The following is an 18870-nucleotide window of genomic DNA, read 5'->3' as shown; positions in this document are numbered from 1 at the left end:
TCACCGATTCCTGTGGTATTTATATTCAAAATTTATTGGAATTACTAGATGGGAGCCCGATTCTAACGCATCGGGTATTCTAGAATATATATGTAGTTTATTTATGAAGACTTTAGAATAATACATTGAATACACAGGATTCAGCCGGCCGGGCACGACCAATTAGCGAAGCGTGGTTCAAATCGCATGCCAATTCGTGGCCGGACTGCACCTGTCGCAGCCTGCCCACGCAGTACATAGCACAGCCCACGCAGTACATATACCTGTTAAAAAAAAGAATTAAAATAAAAAATATACTCACCCTCCGTTGGCCCCCGGATCCAAGCGAGGCGTTTACCGACGCTCCTCGCACGCTCCAGTCCCAAGAGTGCATTGCGGTCTCGCGAGATGACGACGTAGCAGTCTCATGAGACCGGTACATCATCTCGCGAGCTCGCAATGCATAGAGTGGTCACCGGAGTCGCGAGGAGCGGGAAAGGCCTGTTCCTGATCCGAGGGACCGACGGACGGTGAGTATATACTCGAGTATAAGCCGACCCGAGTATAAGCCAACCCCCCTAATTTTGCCACAAAAAACTGGGAAACTTATTGACTCGAGTATAAGCCTAGGGTGGAAAATGCAGCAGCTACCGGTGAATTTCAAAAATAAAAATAGATGCTCCATACCATTCATTATTGCCCCATAGATGCTCCATATAAAGCTGTGCCATATATAATGCTCCATACCATTTATTGCCCCATATATTATCCATATATAGCTGTCCAATATAGAATGCTCTGCACCGTTCATTATGGCCCTATAGATGCTCCATATAAAGCTGTGCCATATATGCTCTGCACCGTTCATTATGGCCCCATAGATGCTCCACATAAAGCTGTGCCATATATGCTCTGCACCATTCATTATGGCCCCATAGATGCTCCTTATAAAGCTGTGCCATATATGCTCTGCACCGTTCAGTTTGGCCCCATAGATGCTCATTATAAAGCTGCCTCATATGGAATGCTCTGCAGCGTTCAGTTTGGCCCCATGAATGCTCCACATAAATCTGTGCCATATATAACGCTGGTGCTGCTGCAATTAAAAAAAAAACAAAAACACATACTCACCTCTCTTGCTTGCAGCTCCTCAGCGTCCCATCCCGGCGTCTCTCCGCACTGACTGATCAGGCAGAGGGCGGCGCGCACACTATATGCGTCATCGCGCCCTCTGACCTGAACAGTCAGAGCGGAGAGACGCCGGGAAGACAGAGCGGCGCCCGGCGTGTGGAACGAGGACAGGTAAATATGCGATACTTACCTGCTCCCGGCGTCCCGCTCTTTCCCCCGGACAGCTGGTCTCCGGGTGCCTCAGCCTCTTCCTCTATCAGCGGTCACCGGCACCGCTGATTAGAGAAATGAATATGGGGCTCCACCCCTATGGGAGTGGAGTACATATTCATAAGTTTAATGAGCGGTCCCACGTGACCGCTGTACAGGGGAAGAGCTGCGGCACCTGGAGACAGTGTGACGGGCAGGGGGAGCGTCAGGATCGCCGGGACTAGGTAAGTATGCCTCAGCACCCTCTCCCCCTCACCCGCCGACCCTGCCACAGACCGTGACTCAAGTATAAGCCGAGAGGGGCACTTTCAGCCCAAAAATGTGGGCTGAAAATCTCGGCTTATACTCGAGTATATACGGTAACTAATTTTTTTAATTTTTTTTTTTAACATTAGATCTTTTTACTATTGATGCTGCATAGGCAGCATCAATAGTAAAAAGTTGGTCACAGGGTAAATAGCAGCGTTAACGGACTGCATTACACCGCGGCATAACGCGGTCCGTTAACGCTGCCATTAACCCTGTGTGAGCACTGAATGGAGGGGAGTATGGATCGGGCACTGACTGCGGAGGAAGGAGTGGCCATTTTGCCACCGGACTGTGCCCGCCGCTGATTGTCACGGAAATCCCAAGTCGCTGATTGGTCGCGGCAAAACAGCCACGACCAATCAGCGACTTGGGATTTCCGTGATAGAAGGACAGACAGAAAGACGGAAGTGACCCTTAGACAATTACATAGTAGATTATAGCAATGACTTTATCAGAGTATTAGAATTCAGTGTTCCCGATGCGTAATTATTTTCACAACATTTGTATACTCCTGGGTTTTTTCTATGATCAAGTTATACTAAGGAATGATTATAGGACCACTATGCTAATTTTGTGATATTAGCAGTTTTTCCTTTTTGGCTTGCAGCATGCTTTTAATCTTACGTGTTTGATTTTATGTTGACAAAGTGTTGATTTTTAATTACATGACCTCAGGTTAGCATCCTCAATAATCAGAACCTCTCACTCCCGTCTCCAAAACTTTACATGTGCTGCGCCGATTCTTTGGAATGCACTACCCAGGTTAATACGATTAATCCCCCAATCCCCAGTTTTAAACGTGCCCTAAAAACTCATTTGTTCAGATTGGCCTACCGCCTCAACGCATTAACCTAACCATCCCTGTGTGGCCCATGAAAAAAAAAAAACAAACCAAAAAACACAATCAGGTTCCTTTCATGTTCTCATACACTTTATGCAGTTAATAGCCCTCTGTCTGTACTGCTACATACTTAGGCAGATAACTGGTTCATGCAGCTTTACATGAACACCCGAGCCTTAAGGTACCGTCACACTAAACGATATCGCTAGCGATCCGTGACGTTGCAGCGTCCTGGCTAGCGATATCGTTGTGTTTGACACGCAGCAGCGATCTGGATCCTGCTGTGATATCGCTGGTCATTGATTAGAGTTCAGAACTTTATTTGGTCGTCAGATCGCCGTGTATCGTTGTATTTGACACCAAAAGCAACGATGCCAGCGATGTTTTACACTGGTAACCAGGGTAAATATCGGGTTACTAAGCGCAGGGCCGCGCTTAGTAACCCGATGTTTACCCTGGTTACCAGTGTAAAATGTAAAAAAACAAACAGTACATACTCTCCCTCTGATGTCTGTCACACGTCCCTCGCCGTCCGCTTCCTGCACAGACTGTGAGCTCCGGCTGGCCGCAAAGTGAAAGTACAGCACAGCGGTGACGTCACCGCTCTGCTGTTAGGGCCGGCGCTCAGTCAGTGCAGGAAGCGGACGGCGAGGGACGTGAAGGTGAGTATGTACTGTTTGTTTTTTTACATTTTACACTGGTAACCAGGGTAAACATCGGGTTACTAAGCGTGGCCCTGCGCTTAGCAACCCGATGTTTACCCTGGTTACCCGGGGACCTCAGCATCGTTGGTCGCTGGAGAGCTGTCTGTGTGACAGCTCTCCAGTGACCAAACAGCGACGCTGCAGCGATCGGCATCGTTGTCTGTATCGCTGCAGCGTCGCTTAGTGTGACGGTACCTTTACACTATGGCTGGTCCAAATAACTAAAGCAATTGTTACCATCCACCTCTCATGTCTCCCCTCTTCCTCATAGTTTGTAAGCTTGCGAGCAGGGCCCTCACTCCTCCTGGTATCTGTTTTGAAATGTGATTTCTGTTATGATGTATTGTCTGTACAAGTCCCCTGTACAAGTCCCCTCTATAATTTGTTAAGCGCTGCGGAATGTTAGCGCTATATAAATAAAAATTATTATATTGTTTATAAACAAACACCTCTTGATCTGTATGCGACTTGCATGTCATGATCTATGTGGCTCGGATGATACCCAAGTGCGGTGCGTTGTGTCACTCGCACCCATAGACTTATACGGGTGCGAGTGAGTCAAGACTCAGCCAAGTCTGTGCCAATTGCATGCTTGCAGCATGCGTCGATTTTCTCATACCGAAACAGCATCTGAGAACAATCGCAGATGTGAGCTGCCCCACAGAGTAACACTGGTCTCAGTGCTATGCAGTGTTTTATCGCATAGTATGGTAGTGTGATTCCAGCCTATGCCCCATAATGGTAGCACAGCAGATTGTTCTGTAACAATTGATGTTAGGCAGCTAATATGCTAATTTAACCCCTTTTTGACCTCGGACGCGATAGCACGGTGAGCCCGCATCAAAGCCGGGACATGTCAGCTGTTTTGAACAGCTGACATGTGCCCGCAATAGCGACAGATGGAATCGCGATCCACCCGCTGCTATTAACTAGTTAAATGGCGCTGTCAAATGCTGACAGCGGCATTTAACCGGCGCTTCCGGACGGAAATAAGCGCATCAACGACCCCCATTACATGACTGGGAGTCAGCGATGCGTCCGGATAGTAACCATAGAGGTCCATGAGACCTCCATGGTTACTGATGCCAGATTGCTATGAGCGCCACCCTGTGGTCATAGCAATGCAGGAATTCAGTTACATAGGAGGGATCTGATGATCGCTCCCATGTAGCTGAGACGATCAGGTTGTGCCAGCTTCTAGCCTCCCATGGAGGCTATTGAAGCATGGCAAAAATAATTAAAAAAAAAAAAAAGTTAAAAAATATAAAAGTTTAAATCACTCCCCTTTCGCCCCATTCAAAATGGAAAAAAATAAAAATAAAAAAATCAAACCTACACATATTTAGTATCGCCGTGTTCAGGTTAATCTTTATTGATCGGGCAATTCTGATTGCTAAATGGCGTAACGAGAAAAAAAATATAAATTTGAGACGCCAGAGTTACTGTTTTTGGTCGCAGCGACATTGCATTAAAATGCAATAACGGGCGATCAATCTGCACAAAAGTAGTATCAATAAAAACATCAGCTTGGAATGCAAAAACATAAGCCCTCAACTGACCCCAGATCATGAAAAATGGAGACGCTACGGGTATTGGAAAATGCAGCAATTTTTTGTTAGCAAAGTTTAGAATTTTTTTTTACCACTTAGATAAAAGAGGACCTAGACATGTTTGGCGTCTATGAACTTGTAATGACCTGGAGAATCATAATGGCAGGTCAGTTTTAGAATTTAGTGAACCTAGTAAAATAGCCAAGCAAAAAACCAAGTGTGGGATTGCACTTTTTTTGCAATTTCACCGTACTTGTACTTTTGAACAACACCATTTCTAGTACACGACATGGTAAAAGCAAACAGTGAAAAAAATTCCAACTCGTTTCGCCAAAAATAAGCCCTCACATGGCCATATTGACAGAAAAATAAAGTTATGGCTCTGGGAAGGAGGGGAGCGAAAAACGAACACGGAAAAACCCAAGGTCATGAAGGGGTTAATGACTAGTTACACATGACAAAAGGTGACACTTGTGTACAGGACCGTACAGAAGCAGGAGTATTCAAGACTGTGAATAAGGCGCATGGAGTATATTTTAAACACCGGCGTTGTACAGGTCAGTCTTAAATGAAAGCATGTGGTAGAGCAAGATGAGGCCAAAAAGAGGCGCATAATACTTACTGAATCAAGTGCATCTAACCACTGGGAATCACAAAGTGTGCCTTGCCAGAATTGTTATATCAGAACACTTTTCTCCTCCAAGTTTTGATAAATCCGTCGGGCAGGCATTGGCTCTGTTGACTTTGCATTTTCACGCGAGTACTAACCAACTCAGTCAGTCGTAAAACTTTTGCACAGCCAAGTGTTTAATGCCAGAAACATGACAAAACACTAATGAATTGGGATCAGTCAGTGTAGATGCATTGTGATTTTGTGAAGAACCCTTTAGACTTCTACAGCTGCAGGACAGGACACAGCAGTTTTCATTATTAATAAGAACAGAGTCCATTAGAATGACAATGCTTTTATTTAAACAGCAGAAAACTATTAGAACGGTTATACTCGAGTCTACATTCTTGTTCAACTACAGGAAAATATATAATATAGGCTTGCTAATAAGATAGAAAGTAGTAAATCCCTTTACATTTTAATCGGTCTATTACTACTGCTGGCTAAAAAGGTGACTAGGCACAAAACAGTCATGTCCATCTGTAACCCACAGGGGGTGCTCAAGAGGTGCTAAGGAGGGGGCACAACTCTAGGGTACAAATAAAAACAGATATGACAACGATGTCTACATTCTACAGTAGTGGACCTGGTATGAGGTGTATGAGAAGTCAGTAGCTGCGGCTTGAGAAACCCAGTACTGACAGCATTTCACTAATTTTTGGTATTTGAACAAGTGACTCTTCATTTCCACTATACACATGTATAGATCCCACTAGACCCCAAAACTAATTTAGCCAAAACAATCGCTTCTGTTGTATTTTCTTCATTCTATATTTAAGGCCAACCAATATCCACATTGTTTTCTGAATCAGTGCAGTTTCTAAGGACCAGTCATGGTAGGCCAGTGTCAATAATACAGGTCTCGCACTGTAGCTCTGGGGAAAGGGTGAGGTATGGAGACCCTGATCTCTGGGTTATTCATTACAGAGTTGGTGCACACTGACAGAGCATGAGAAGGTCAGAACACTTTACCCACGGAGCTCTGGCATCCTCTAATGATCCTTTATTTTATAATGTTTTTTTACTTTAAAGACATGTCCTTTTTAATGTATGTTTTCTAATTACTAGTCATTCCATTAACAGAATGCATAGGACTAACATAACAATGGCCTAGTGTTGAATAGGTCAGTGGAGGTGCTAATTGATCTGACGTTGATGATCTGCTGCGGCTGGATGTAGACCATATCAGCTGATGTCTGAAGTGGAAACCATGTACATTGCTTTATGGCCGCTGATCACTACTGCTGTTGAGCTCTTCACTTGAATAGACCATAGGCTACAGTTTACAGTATTTGGCAGCAGCCACTGAATGAAATACAGCGATTCACTCCACTACTCTGGCCAGATCTAGGCAATGTATGATCAGTGGTGGTGCTGAACAGCATCGATTTCATGTTGAGGACTAGTGATGAGCAAACATGCTCAGATGAGTTATCCGAGCATGCTTGGATGCCAACTAAATGGCTTTGGTGTGCTCGAAGTATATGCTCTTTTTGACAGCAACACCACATGCAGGGATTGCCGGATGTGTTGCGACCGAACAGCAGGTGCAGGCACTCAAACATTTTTTGGAGCATGCCAAAAACACTTTGTTAGCACCCAGGCATGCTTGAACACCACCTTATCCAAGCATATTTACTCATCAGTATTGAAGACCTATTCTACACATGGCACATGAATATGTTAGTTATTGAAAACCCCTTTAAAACACTGAAGCATCTACAATTGTGCAGTTCTTTAATACCTCCTGGAAATACAGAATTTGTACAGCACCACACAACCACTGACATGGGAAATGGCAAGATCCAGCTGTAAAAGGCTGTCAGCACTGACTGGAGAGTGTAGGGACACCGGATATTGACTGAACTACCAATTCATTCACATTTCCAGGAGGCATTTGAGCAGATGTTCAAAAGAGGAATTTAAAAATTAGAATACAGGATTTACTTCAGTTAAAATAAGACAAAACTAAATCAAACATTACTTGTTAATGGGAAGAGTTAATAACTCAAAGGCAGTGTCAGCGCAAAGTGACCATTTAAACCCATCCCAAGTCCTCTGTGTACCCTTAAGTGGCCAAAACAAGTTTAGTGCATCTTCTCTACTACTTCTCCATCCATCTCCAGCACCTGTAAAGCTGGAACTGCCATATATAAAAGGATGGTAGCTGGAGACTGAACACCATTAGATCAGAAGGTGCAATAAACTTTTTACCCACCACAGGGAGAACCTTGCGCCTGTACTTGATTGGTCTTGGTGCTGGAGACCTCCTTCAGGTGCTGAGCTACCAAACGTTGGACCAGAGTGGTGCAAGTTCTGGCAGGAGAGCAGATAATTTTTTTAACATCACACAGTCTAATGGAAAGGATCCCTATTATCAGCTTTCTGCATTTTAATAGGATATCCATAAATTTTTGATTAACACAGAGTGAAGTGACAAAGGCAAAAAAACAAAAACATACAAACCAAGAACGAAGCGCAGCTATGACAACTGGATAATGGGTAACCACTAAGACTTCCTGACGGTTCCTTTTGTGTTCTACATTTCAGAAGTTAAAATCATGAGAAGATCCCTTTGTGTCTCTGGTAAAGGCTCAGATTTGCTTACATGAGATATCGGCAGTGTGTTCCTAAACCATATAGCTGTATGAAGAAAGTTCTACATCAAGTGCAATAACGTTCATTACACCACAGGAAATCTAGAGACCACCAATACATTTTTCTCCTGCAAGGAAATAATTCTCTGGTTAACACTGGGTGTAAAGACTGGGAAAGGGGGGGGGGGGGAGGGGAAAAAAAAAAAAAAAAAAGTGAACCCATGTCAGCTATAAACAAAACACGTGAGATTCAGTGCATGTCACAGAACAGTCCAACCACAAGAAGACTCCAGGAATGATACAAAGGAAAGAATTACTGCAGATAGAAAGAAAATCCATCAAATACTAATCTGAGAAGGATACAGAATAGTTCATGCACATTATACATGTCGATGGTTTCATGGGAAGAAATGGGAAGGGCATTTCCAGGGTCACTCAGGTTGCAGGTCTGCACGGGTCCATAGTACAGCAGACAGGCGGAGGATACGATCTAGCATGATAGCTCTATTGTCTGCGGAGCCTCTTCGATGTCCTGTGTCGTTGCAGAGCCTGGCGTGGTGTCTACTGTGGCACTGCTGGTCTGGGAGCGGCTTCGGGGCACCTCAGTTGAGCCACTGCTGGAGGCAGACTGGGTACGAGCACGTGCGAGCCTGGTCATACTGCAAGTTGCCACTGGAGAGAAATGGAAATCTACATTAGACTCACCAAGGCTGAATGGCTACAACTCAGCAAGACACTGTTATATGGAGCAATAAACAGAACTGACTGGATGTTGAGGGTTACTGTACATTCAATGCCCAAGCAACATCACCATTTACCGTCAGAGCTGCCATGTTAAAGGGATCCTAATTTTTGTATAAACTGACACTATGTGCCCAACCTCCTCCAAGGTCAGATCTTGGGGCAGTGGCTGCAGCCAGTCCTACACTGGAACCATACATATGTTCATAAACATCTGCTGTGAAGGCGTTTCATTGTGACCACACACACGCATGTATGCACATTGTGTATAGAAACAACTTTTTTCTTTTTTTTTTTCTTCAACAGATGCACACATTAACAGGTTGTGCTCTGCTTGGCTTGATTAGTTCAGCTCCACTTAGGTCACTTGAGCAAAACTGCAATACCACACAGAGCCTGTAGACCGGTGCGGTGCCGTTCTCACTCGTGAACCACCACTGGATTATACAAAAATTAGGGAAAATCCTTTAGCCTTAGACTTCGATATAAAAACTCAGACATGCATCATGCACAAACATGCCGACAAGCCACTGTACGATGCAGTTACATAATACATCACATTTACATCCACCAAAGCACAAGTCACAGTCTACTGACAGCAGCAACATCCCAAGACGTGCTGAACGCCTTCTGGCTGCACTACAGATACCTGATTCACTGCTCAAGTGACTGAGCTGAACGTATGGAACTGCAGGGACACACAACAGGAGAAAAGGGCACACAGCAAACCGTTAGGAGCACAAGAAATGGACTATCCACGCTATGTATTCAGACATTTTCCAATACACCTTGTATCAATTCCTCAGTATTGAAAATCTGCTTGGTGCTATACACTAGGACTTCCATAGTCTGCAATATCCAGCAGGTGACAAATGCGGATATTCAGGAGGATTAGCAGTTCTACCGGAATATTTCTTAGGGTTCATTTAGATGAGCGTTTCCCATCCCTGTGTGACAATCACACATGGACCAATTGTAGCCAGTGCACTTTTTTTCCCGCTGTTCAGGAGAAAAAAAAAACAAACAAACAAAAAAAAAAAAACGACACTGAAGAACCCCAACCCATCAACCAAGCTTCCATAGATGACCACCAGGGGGTGCTGGGCCCATAATACCAAAAGGCAATTACAATACTCCTGCAATACTGCAGACTCCATTAATGGGAACTAAAAATACAAGTTACTTACTGTATCCCAGTCCTTGTATGAAATATTTCATGGCCTCTGCCAGTTTTCCAGGCTAAATAAAATAGTGACAAATACAGTTAGTCTCCTCAGATATACTGTTATAGTAAACCAAATGAGGAAGACGGACGGACATGCAGTGTTGAAAATATCCCAGAACTAAAAACATTTTAGTAACAGGCTTAACCCCTTTGTGACAGACCCAATTTGGTACTTAATGACCGGGCCAATTTTACAATTCTGACCACTGTCACTTTATGAGGTTATAACTCTGGAACGCCTTAACGGATCCCGCCGATTCGAAGATTGTTTTTTTTTTGTGACATGTTGTAATTCATGTTAGTGGTAACATTATTCAATATTACTTGCGATTATTTATGAAAATAACGGAAATATGGCAAATTTTTTAAAATTTAGCAATTTTCAAACTTTTAATTTTTATACCCTTAAATCAGAGAGATATGTCACACAATAGTTAATAAACAACATTTCCCACATGTCTACTTTACATCAGCACAATTTTGGAAACAATTTTTTTTTTTGCTAGGAAGTTATAAGGGTTAAAAGTTGACCAGCAATTTCTCATTTTTACAACAAAATTAACATTTTTTTTTTTTTTTTTTTTTTTAGGGACCATCTCACATTTAAAGTCACTTTGAGGGGTGTACATGACAGAAAATACCCAAACTTGACACCATTCTAAAAACTACACCCCTCAAGGTGCTCAAAACCACATTCAAGAAGTTTAACCCTCGATGTGCTTCACAGCAACTGAAACAATGTGGAAGGTAAAAAATGAACATTTAACTTTTTTGCAAACATTTTACTTCAGAACCATTTTTTTTTTTATTTTCACAAGGGTAAAGAGAAAATGAACCACAAAATTTGTTGTGCAATTTCTGCTGAGTACGCTGATACCCCATATGTGGGGGTGGGGGGCCACCGATTGGGCGCACATCGGGGCTCGGAAGGGTAGTGAGGTTTTAAAATGCAGACTTTGATGGAATGGTCTGCGGGCGTCATGTTGCATTTGCAGAGCTCCTGATTTACCTAAACAGTAGAAACCCCCCACAAGTGACCCCATTTTGGAAACTAGACCCCCCAAGGAACTTATTTAGATGTGTGGTGAGCACTTTGAATGCCCAAGTGCTTCACAGAAGTTTATAATGCAGAGTCGTGAAAAATATATATTTTTTTTCCACAAAAGATTTTTTTTTTATCCCCCAATTTATTTTTATTTTCCCAAGGGTAACAGGAGAAATTGGACCACAAAATTTGTTGTATAATTTGTTATGAGTACACCGATACCCCATATATGTGTGTGTGTGTGTGTGTGTGTGTGTGTGTGGGGGGGGGGGGGGGGGACCACTGTTTGGGCACACATAAGGGCTCGGAAGGGAAGTAGTGACGTTTTAAAATGAAGAATTTGATGGAATGGTCTGCGGGTGTCATGTTGCATTTTCGGAGCCCCTGATGTACCTAAACAGTAGAAACCCCCCAAAAGTGACCCCATTTTGGAAACCAGACCCCCAAGGAACTTATCTAGATATGTGGTGAGGATTTTGAACACCCAAGTGCTTCACAGAAGTTTGACGCAGAGCCATGAAAATAAAAAATCATTTTTTCCCCCCACAAATGATTTTTTAGCCCCCAATTTTGTTTTATTTTTGCAAGGGTAACAGGAATAACTGGGCCCCAAAAGTTGTTGTCCAATCAGTCCAGAGTACGCTGATACCCCATATGTGGGGGTAAACCACTGTTTGGGCACACGGCAGAGCTCAGAAGGGAGGGAGCACCAATTGACTTTTTGAACACAAAATTGGCTGTGGCGTAGAGACCCCCTGATGTACCTGAACAGTGGAAACCCCCCCCCCCAATTCTAACTCCAACCCTAACCGCAACACACCCCTAACCCTAATCCCAACCCTAACCATAACCAAATCCTTAAGCTCAACACACCCCTAATTATAATCTCAACCCTAACCCTAATCCCAAACGTAACCCTAATCCCAACTCTAACCCTAACATTAGCCCCAACCCTAGCCTTAACTTTAGCCCCAGCCCTAACCCTAACCGGAAAATAGAAATAAAAAAAAAGTATGCATTTTATCATCTTTTCCTAACTAAGGGGGTGATAAGGGGGGGTTTATTCACATTTTATTATTATTTTGATCACTGTGATAGGATCACACAGTGACCAAAATAGGAGGAAGAATCTTCCTCTGCTGGCACATCACGGTGGGCGCACTGCGCCCGCCATTTTCTTCCCGGAGGAAGAAGCGGGCGACCAGGAGGGGGACGCAGGAGGACCCAGGGACACTGGTAAGTATGATAAGATCCCCAAATCCCCCTATTTCTCTGTCCTCCGATTTGCGCTCACATCAGAGGACAGAATGTACGCAGCTTTTTCTTTTTTTGCAATTGCCGGTAAACGGTTAATTACCGGCGATCGCAAAACAGGGGTCGTTAAACCGACCCCGATCATGTTCTTTGGGGGTCTCGGCTACCCCCGGCAGCAGAGACCCCAAAGATCTGCCTGGTGCCCGCCGGCGGGCGGCGTTTTTGCTGCAGATTTATTGTGGATTTACCAGTTTTTCTGCAGATTTCACTGCGGTTTTACAACTGCGGTTTTCTATTGGAGCAGCTGTAAAACCGCTGTGGAATCCGTAGAAAGTAGTGACATGATGCGGAATGTAAACCGCTGCGCTTCCGCACAGTTTTTTCCGTAGCATGTGCACAGCGTTTGTTTCCCATAGGTTTACATTGTAATGTAAACCCATGGGAAACTGCTGCGGATCCACAGCGTTTTCTGAATCGTGTGCACATATCCTTAGAGTACGCAGGCCATCTGCTCTTCATCTGATGATGCTACATATGTTATTGACTCATTTTACCCCAAATGGGTAAGAAACACACTACTGGGTATATCAAAAGAGCCAAGATTCCTCTCCTCCGTATAGTCATTTAACCTTCATTAATGATCTATCTAAAGAAACTCTGCAAAAGGAGAAATTTTAATCCACTACACATGAACTTCTAAAAGCCAGAACACCCTACAATTGGACTCAGTTCTCTATGCTACAAATTAATTTCATGCGAAAACAGCGGAGGGGGCGGCGCCCTAAAGATTTGAGTGACGGCAGTGTGGCGTTTCAAGCAGGGGGGTGAGGACCTGCCTCCCTGGCGAAAGACAGGTATTTTGGAGAAGTTATAAAACGCTTTATTTTGGGAATACATGCACCAAAAACTAAAATAGCCACCTTGTTAGAATGCAGCATTACTGCTGCACAAGGTGGCTCTTTTAGTTTATAATGGCTGGAGGGGGTGACAGTGGCCCTTTAAATACTTAACTTGTCTGAAAATGTAACTTCAGTTACACAGGAATAAATGTCCAAAATTTTTTTTTTATTTTTATTTCTAAGGTCTCACTGTAGCCCAAAATTTCTCACCTTAGCAAGATGTAAAAAAAAAAAAAAAAAAAGTGGACCCCACAGTTGTTTACCCACTTTACACATGGACTCGTGGACCAGTGTCTTGCTTATAGTCAAGAAGTTCTGTTTATAGTAACGGCAGGGCTTAAATTTTTTAAACACAAATTTGGCTGAAAGCTGGTGGACACCATGTTTGTTGCATTTGCAAAGCCAAGACTCTCACAAGTGACCCCATTTTGGAAGCTACACCCCTGAAGGATTTTATACAGGGGTATTGAGGGTTTTGAACCCAAAAGGTACTATGCAGAATTTGATAACATTAGGGAGTCATATTGACTGTCATCATTCGGGTTGAACAAGGGAGCTCACTACTTGAGTTTGCATAGGGTACTTGAGCATATCACTTGAGTAGCCATGATACTCTGTGCATATCCAAGTAGCAGCTGCATCATAGGAAAACTGGATGTTATTTGTCACTACACAGCCATTTACACATCAGAAGCCAACTAGAAATAACAGTAGTTGTAATCCAAGCAGGATTAATACAAAATATCGAGGTTGCCTTCACAGGTCCCAGATAGCCAGTGTAAATCAACTACCACCAACTGTCTGACAAACTAGTAAAACAGTAATTCGTCGTGAAGTTAGTTTTCATCACGTTCCCAACCCCCCCCCCCCCCCCAACGGCTTGCATAGATCTCATCAGCAGCCATTTAATTGCTGAAGGTCAGAGTAAACCCACCGTCAAACACAAATATGATATATATTGATAATAAAACCACCAACCTGCACAGCTTGTGGTAATCCTCCGCAATCTGACATCTATAAAAGCAAAAAATTAAGAACATTTTAGGAAGGGATAACAGCAATGCATTTTGTTCAGAGCTATGAGATGAGTGAAATCGGTTTGGGCATTTACACTAGTCAGGTTACCCTTATAACAGTCTATATAGGATAAATGAAGGGGCATCCCAGAGACCCCACAAACAATACAAAATAATTGAATCACAATACCCAACAGCAATGTTCAGTGGCAGCTCTGTTTGGATGCAGTGAGTGGTGTGCAGAGGATCAGAGATTAATTGATCACACATACATGGTCCATCTTCAGCTACTGCCTATATCAGCAACACAAAGTACTCATTGCATCTAGTGATTGTGCCCACAATTAAAGAACAAGGAATTTTCACTGCTCTCCACACAGTCCCGGCGTGGCGAGCAGTGAGTATTCTGGCAGCTGTCCTCTGCTTCTAAGCAGTGTATGACATCACTGCCATGCATTGCTCAAAAAGCATAAAGCAGCTGCTGGCACAAAAACAAAACGCTGCAAAGGAGCGAAAGGAAGGCAAGTAGGATGGTTTTAACCCCTTAGTGACAGAGCCAATTTGGTACTTAACCCCTTCATGACCGTGGGCTTTTCCGTTTTCTCGTGTTCGTTTTTCACTCCCCTCCTTCCCAGAGCCATAACTTTTATTTTTCCGTCAATTTGGCCATGTGAGGGCTTATTTTTTGCCGGACAAGTTGTATTTTTGAACGACATCATTGGTTTTACCATGTCGTGTACTAGACAATGGGAAAAAAAATTCCAAGTGCGGTGAAATTGCAGAAAAAGTGCAATCCCACACTTTTTTGCTTGGCTTTTTTGCTAGGTTCACTAAATGCTAAAACTGACCTGCCATTACGAGTTCATAGACACCTAACATGACTAGGCTATTTTTTACCTAAGTAGTGAAAAAAAATTCAGAACTTTACTAAAAAAAAAAAAAAAAAAAAAAAAAAAGCGCCATTTTCCGATACTCGTAGCGTCTCCATTTTTCATGATCTGGGGTCGGTTGAGGGCTTATTTTTTGCGTGCTGAGCTGGCGTTTTAATTATTCCAGTTTGGTGCAGATACGTTCTTTTGATCGCCCGTTATTGCATTTTAATGCAATGTCGCAGCGACCAAAAAAACGTAATTCTGGCGTTTCGATTTCTCGTTACGCCGTTTAGCGATCAGGTTAATGCTTTTTTTTATTGATAGATCGGGCGATTCTGAACGTGGCGATACCAAATGTGTAGATTTGATTTTTTTTTTATTGATTTATTTTGATTGGGGCAAAAGGGGGGTGATTTAAACTTATATTTTTTTCACATTTTTTAAACTTTTTTTTAACTTTTGCCATGCTTCAATAGCCTCCATGGGAGGCTAGAAGCAGGCACAGCACGATCACCTCTGCTACATAGCAGCGATCTGCTGTTCGCTGCTATGTAGTAGAAAATCAGGTGTGCTGTGAGCACCGACCACAGGGTGGCGCTCACAGCTACCGGTGATCAGTAACCATAGAGGTCTCAAGGACCTCTATGGTTACAATGGAGAAGCATCGCCGACCTCCGATCATGTGACGGGGGTCGGCGATGCAGTCATTTCCTGCCGCCCGGCCGGATGTGGTAGTTAAATGCCGCTGTCTGCGTTTGACAGCGGCATTTAACTAGTTAATGGCGGCGGGTGAATCGCGTTTTCACCCGCCGCTATTGCGGGCACATGTCAGCTGTTCAAAACAGCTGACATGTCCCGGCTTTGATGCGGGCTCACCGCGGAGCCCTGCATCAAAGCAGGGGAGCTGACATCAGATGTACTATACCGTCCGATGTCAGTAAGGGGTTAATGACTGAGCCAATTTTTACAATTCTGACAAACTCACTTTGAGGTTATAACTCTGGATTGCTTTAACAGATCCTGCTGATTCTGACATGGTTTTTTTCGTGACATATTGTACTTCATGTTACTGGTAACATTTCTTCGATCTTACTTGCGCTTACTTATGAAAAAAACGGAAATGTGGCGAAAATTTTTAAAATTTTGCAATTTTCAAACTTTGTATTTTTATTCCCTTAAATCAGATATATGTCACAAAAAATAGTTAATAAATAACATTTCCCACGTCTTACTTTACATCAGCACAATTTTGGAAACATTTTTTTGTTAGGGAGGTAAAAAAAAAAAAGTAAGAAATTGCTGGTCAACTTTTTTTTTTTAGGGACCACATCACATTTGAAGTCATTTTGAGGGGTCTATATGAATAGAAAGAAAATAACCAAGTGTGACACCATTCTAAAAACTACACCCCTCAAGGTGCTCAAAACCGCATTAAAGAAGTTTAACCCTTTACGTTCTTCACAGGAACTGAAACCATGTGGAAGGAAAAAATGAACATTTAACTTTTTTGCAAACATTTTACTTCAGAACCATTTTTTTTTTTTTTTTATTTTCACAAGATTAAAAACAGAAATTTAACCATAAATTTTGTTGTGCAATTTCCCCTGAATACGCAGATACCCCCATATGTGGGGGTAAACCACTGTTTGGGCGCACCGCAAAGCTTGGAAGAGAAGGAGCACCGTTTTACTTTTTCAATGTTGAATTGGCTGGAATGGAGATCGGACGCCATGTCGCGTTTTGAGAGCCCCTGATGTGCCTAAACAGTAGAAACCCCCCACAAGTGACCCCATTTTGGAAACTAGACCCCCAAGGAACTCATCTAGATGTGTGGTGAGCACTTTGAACCCCCAAGTGCTTCACAGAAGTTTATAACGTAGAGCCGTGAAAATAAAAAATCTTTTTTCCTTCCTCAAAAATGATTTTTTAGCCTGCAATTTTTTATTTTCTCAAGGGTAACAGGAGACATTGGACCCCAAAATCTGTTGACCAATTTGTCCCGAGTACCCATTGGGGCTCGGAAGGGAAAGAGCGCCGTTTTGGAATGCAGACTTTGATAGAATGGTCTGCGGGCGTTTATGTTGCGTTTGCAGAGCCCCTGCTGTAGCTAAACAGTAGAAACCCCCCACAAGTGACACCCCATTTTGGAAACTAGACCCCCCAAGGAACTTATCTAGATGTGTGGTGAGAACTTTGCATTATAAACTTCTGTGAAGCACTTGGGCATTCAGAGTCGTGAAAATAAAATATATATATTTTTTTCCACAAAAAAGTTTTTTTAGCCCCAAAGTTTTTATTTTCATAAGGGTAACAAGAGAAATTGGACCCCAAAAGTTGTTGTCCAATTTGTCCTGAGTACACTGATACCCCGTGTGTGTGTGTGTGTGTGTGGGGGGGGGGACCACTGTTTGGGCGCACGGCAGAGCTCAGAAGGGAGGGAGCACCATTTGACTGAGTGCAAAATTGGCTGTGGCGTTTGGAGACCCCCTGATGTACCTAAACAGTGGAAACCCCCCCCAATTCTAACTCCAACCCTAACATCAACACACCCCTAACCCTAATCCCAACCCGATCCATAATCCTAATCACAACTCTAACGATAATCACAACCCTAACCCCAAAACAACCATAACTCTAAATCCAACACACCTCTAATCCTAATCTCAACCCTAACCCTAATCCCAATACACCCCTAACCCCAATCGTAACCCTAATGCCAACCCTAATCCAAACCCCTAACCCCAACTCTAACCCTAACTTTAGCTGCAACCCTAGTCCTAACATTAGCCCCAACCCTAGCCCTAACTTTAGCCCCAACCCCTCTAGCTGCCGGCCGATCATGGCGGGCGCACTGAGCATGCGCCCACCATTTTCTTACCGGAGGAAGAAGCCGGCGGCCAGGAGAGGACACAGGAGGACCCAGGGACACTGGTAAGTATAACAGGGTCCCCGAATCCCCCTATTTCTCGGTCCTCTGTCCACATCAGAGGACCGAATTACACATCGCTTTTTTTTTTGCGGGTGCCGGTAAACAGTTAATTACCGGCGATCGCAAAACAGGGGACGGAGAAACTGACCCCGATCATGTTCTTTGGGGTCTCTGCTACCCCCGGCAGCCGAGACCCTAAAGATCTTCCGGGTGCCAGCCGGCGGGCGCACTGCGCCCACCATTTTTTGGCTGGAACACGATGGCGGCGCCCATCGGGAGCCACGAGGAACACCGGGGGTGACAGGTGAGTATCGGGGGGCTATCGGGGACCCCATTTCTCTGTCCTCTGTTGTCCGATCACATCGGAGGACAGAGAAATTAAATGGGAAATCGCGTTTTTGCGACCGCCAGTAAACGGTTAATTACCGGCGATCGCAACTCAGGGGGTCGGTAAAAAAAACCCCGAATCATGTTCTCTGGGGTCTCGGCTACCCCCGGTAACCGAGACCCCAGAGAAAATCCGACTCTGGGGGGCGCTATTCACTTTTTCCACAGCGCCGTTAATTAACGGCGCTGTGGTTTAAGTACACCTTTTAACGGCGGCAGTTAAGGATACTTAATAAACCACAGCGCCGTTAATTAACGGCGCTGTGGTTTAAGTACGCCTTTTAACGGCGGCAGTTAAGGGTATCGGCGGTCGTTAAGGGGTTAAGGTTTCTGGTGGGGACCATGCATATCAGGATAGGGATGAGGGGGCCTGTGCATACCAGGCTTATAATCTAGTCAATAAGTTTTCCCACTTTTTGTGGTAAAATTTGGTACCTCGGCTTATACTAAGGTTGGCTTATACTTGAGTATATACACTAGCTGGTACTGTAAACTGCAGCTGAGAATTGGC

At 43.8% G+C, this 18870-nt stretch overlaps 1 protein-coding gene across 9 annotated transcripts in view; it reads right to left on the bottom strand.

Annotated features, from left to right (window-relative positions):
- Positions 1–5673: 5673 nt before the first annotated feature.
- Positions 5674–18870, bottom strand: part of LOC143765435 (protein NDRG3-like) — a 61338-nt gene continuing 48141 nt past the window's right edge. For 6 of the 9 annotated variants that reach the window (XM_077252098.1, XM_077252099.1, XM_077252095.1 and 3 more), the window contains exons 14-17: positions 14134–14169; positions 9920–9971; positions 9382–9420; positions 5674–8663 (exon numbers count right to left, since the gene is read on the bottom strand). In XM_077252098.1, the coding sequence (XP_077108213.1) occupies positions 8482–8663; positions 9382–9420; positions 9920–9971; positions 14134–14169 (309 nt within the window). In that variant the 3' untranslated portion in view covers positions 5674–8481. The remainder of the gene's footprint in view (positions 8664–9381; positions 9421–9919; positions 9972–14133; positions 14170–18870) is intronic. The other 3 variants (XM_077252102.1, XM_077252103.1, XM_077252104.1) reach the window with 1 other exon arrangement.

Source organism: Ranitomeya variabilis, chromosome 4, assembly GCF_051348905.1.
Source record: "Ranitomeya variabilis isolate aRanVar5 chromosome 4, aRanVar5.hap1, whole genome shotgun sequence".
Lineage (NCBI taxonomy): Eukaryota > Metazoa > Chordata > Amphibia > Anura > Dendrobatidae > Ranitomeya > Ranitomeya variabilis.
This window is presented reverse-complemented; position numbering and strand designations above follow the sequence as displayed.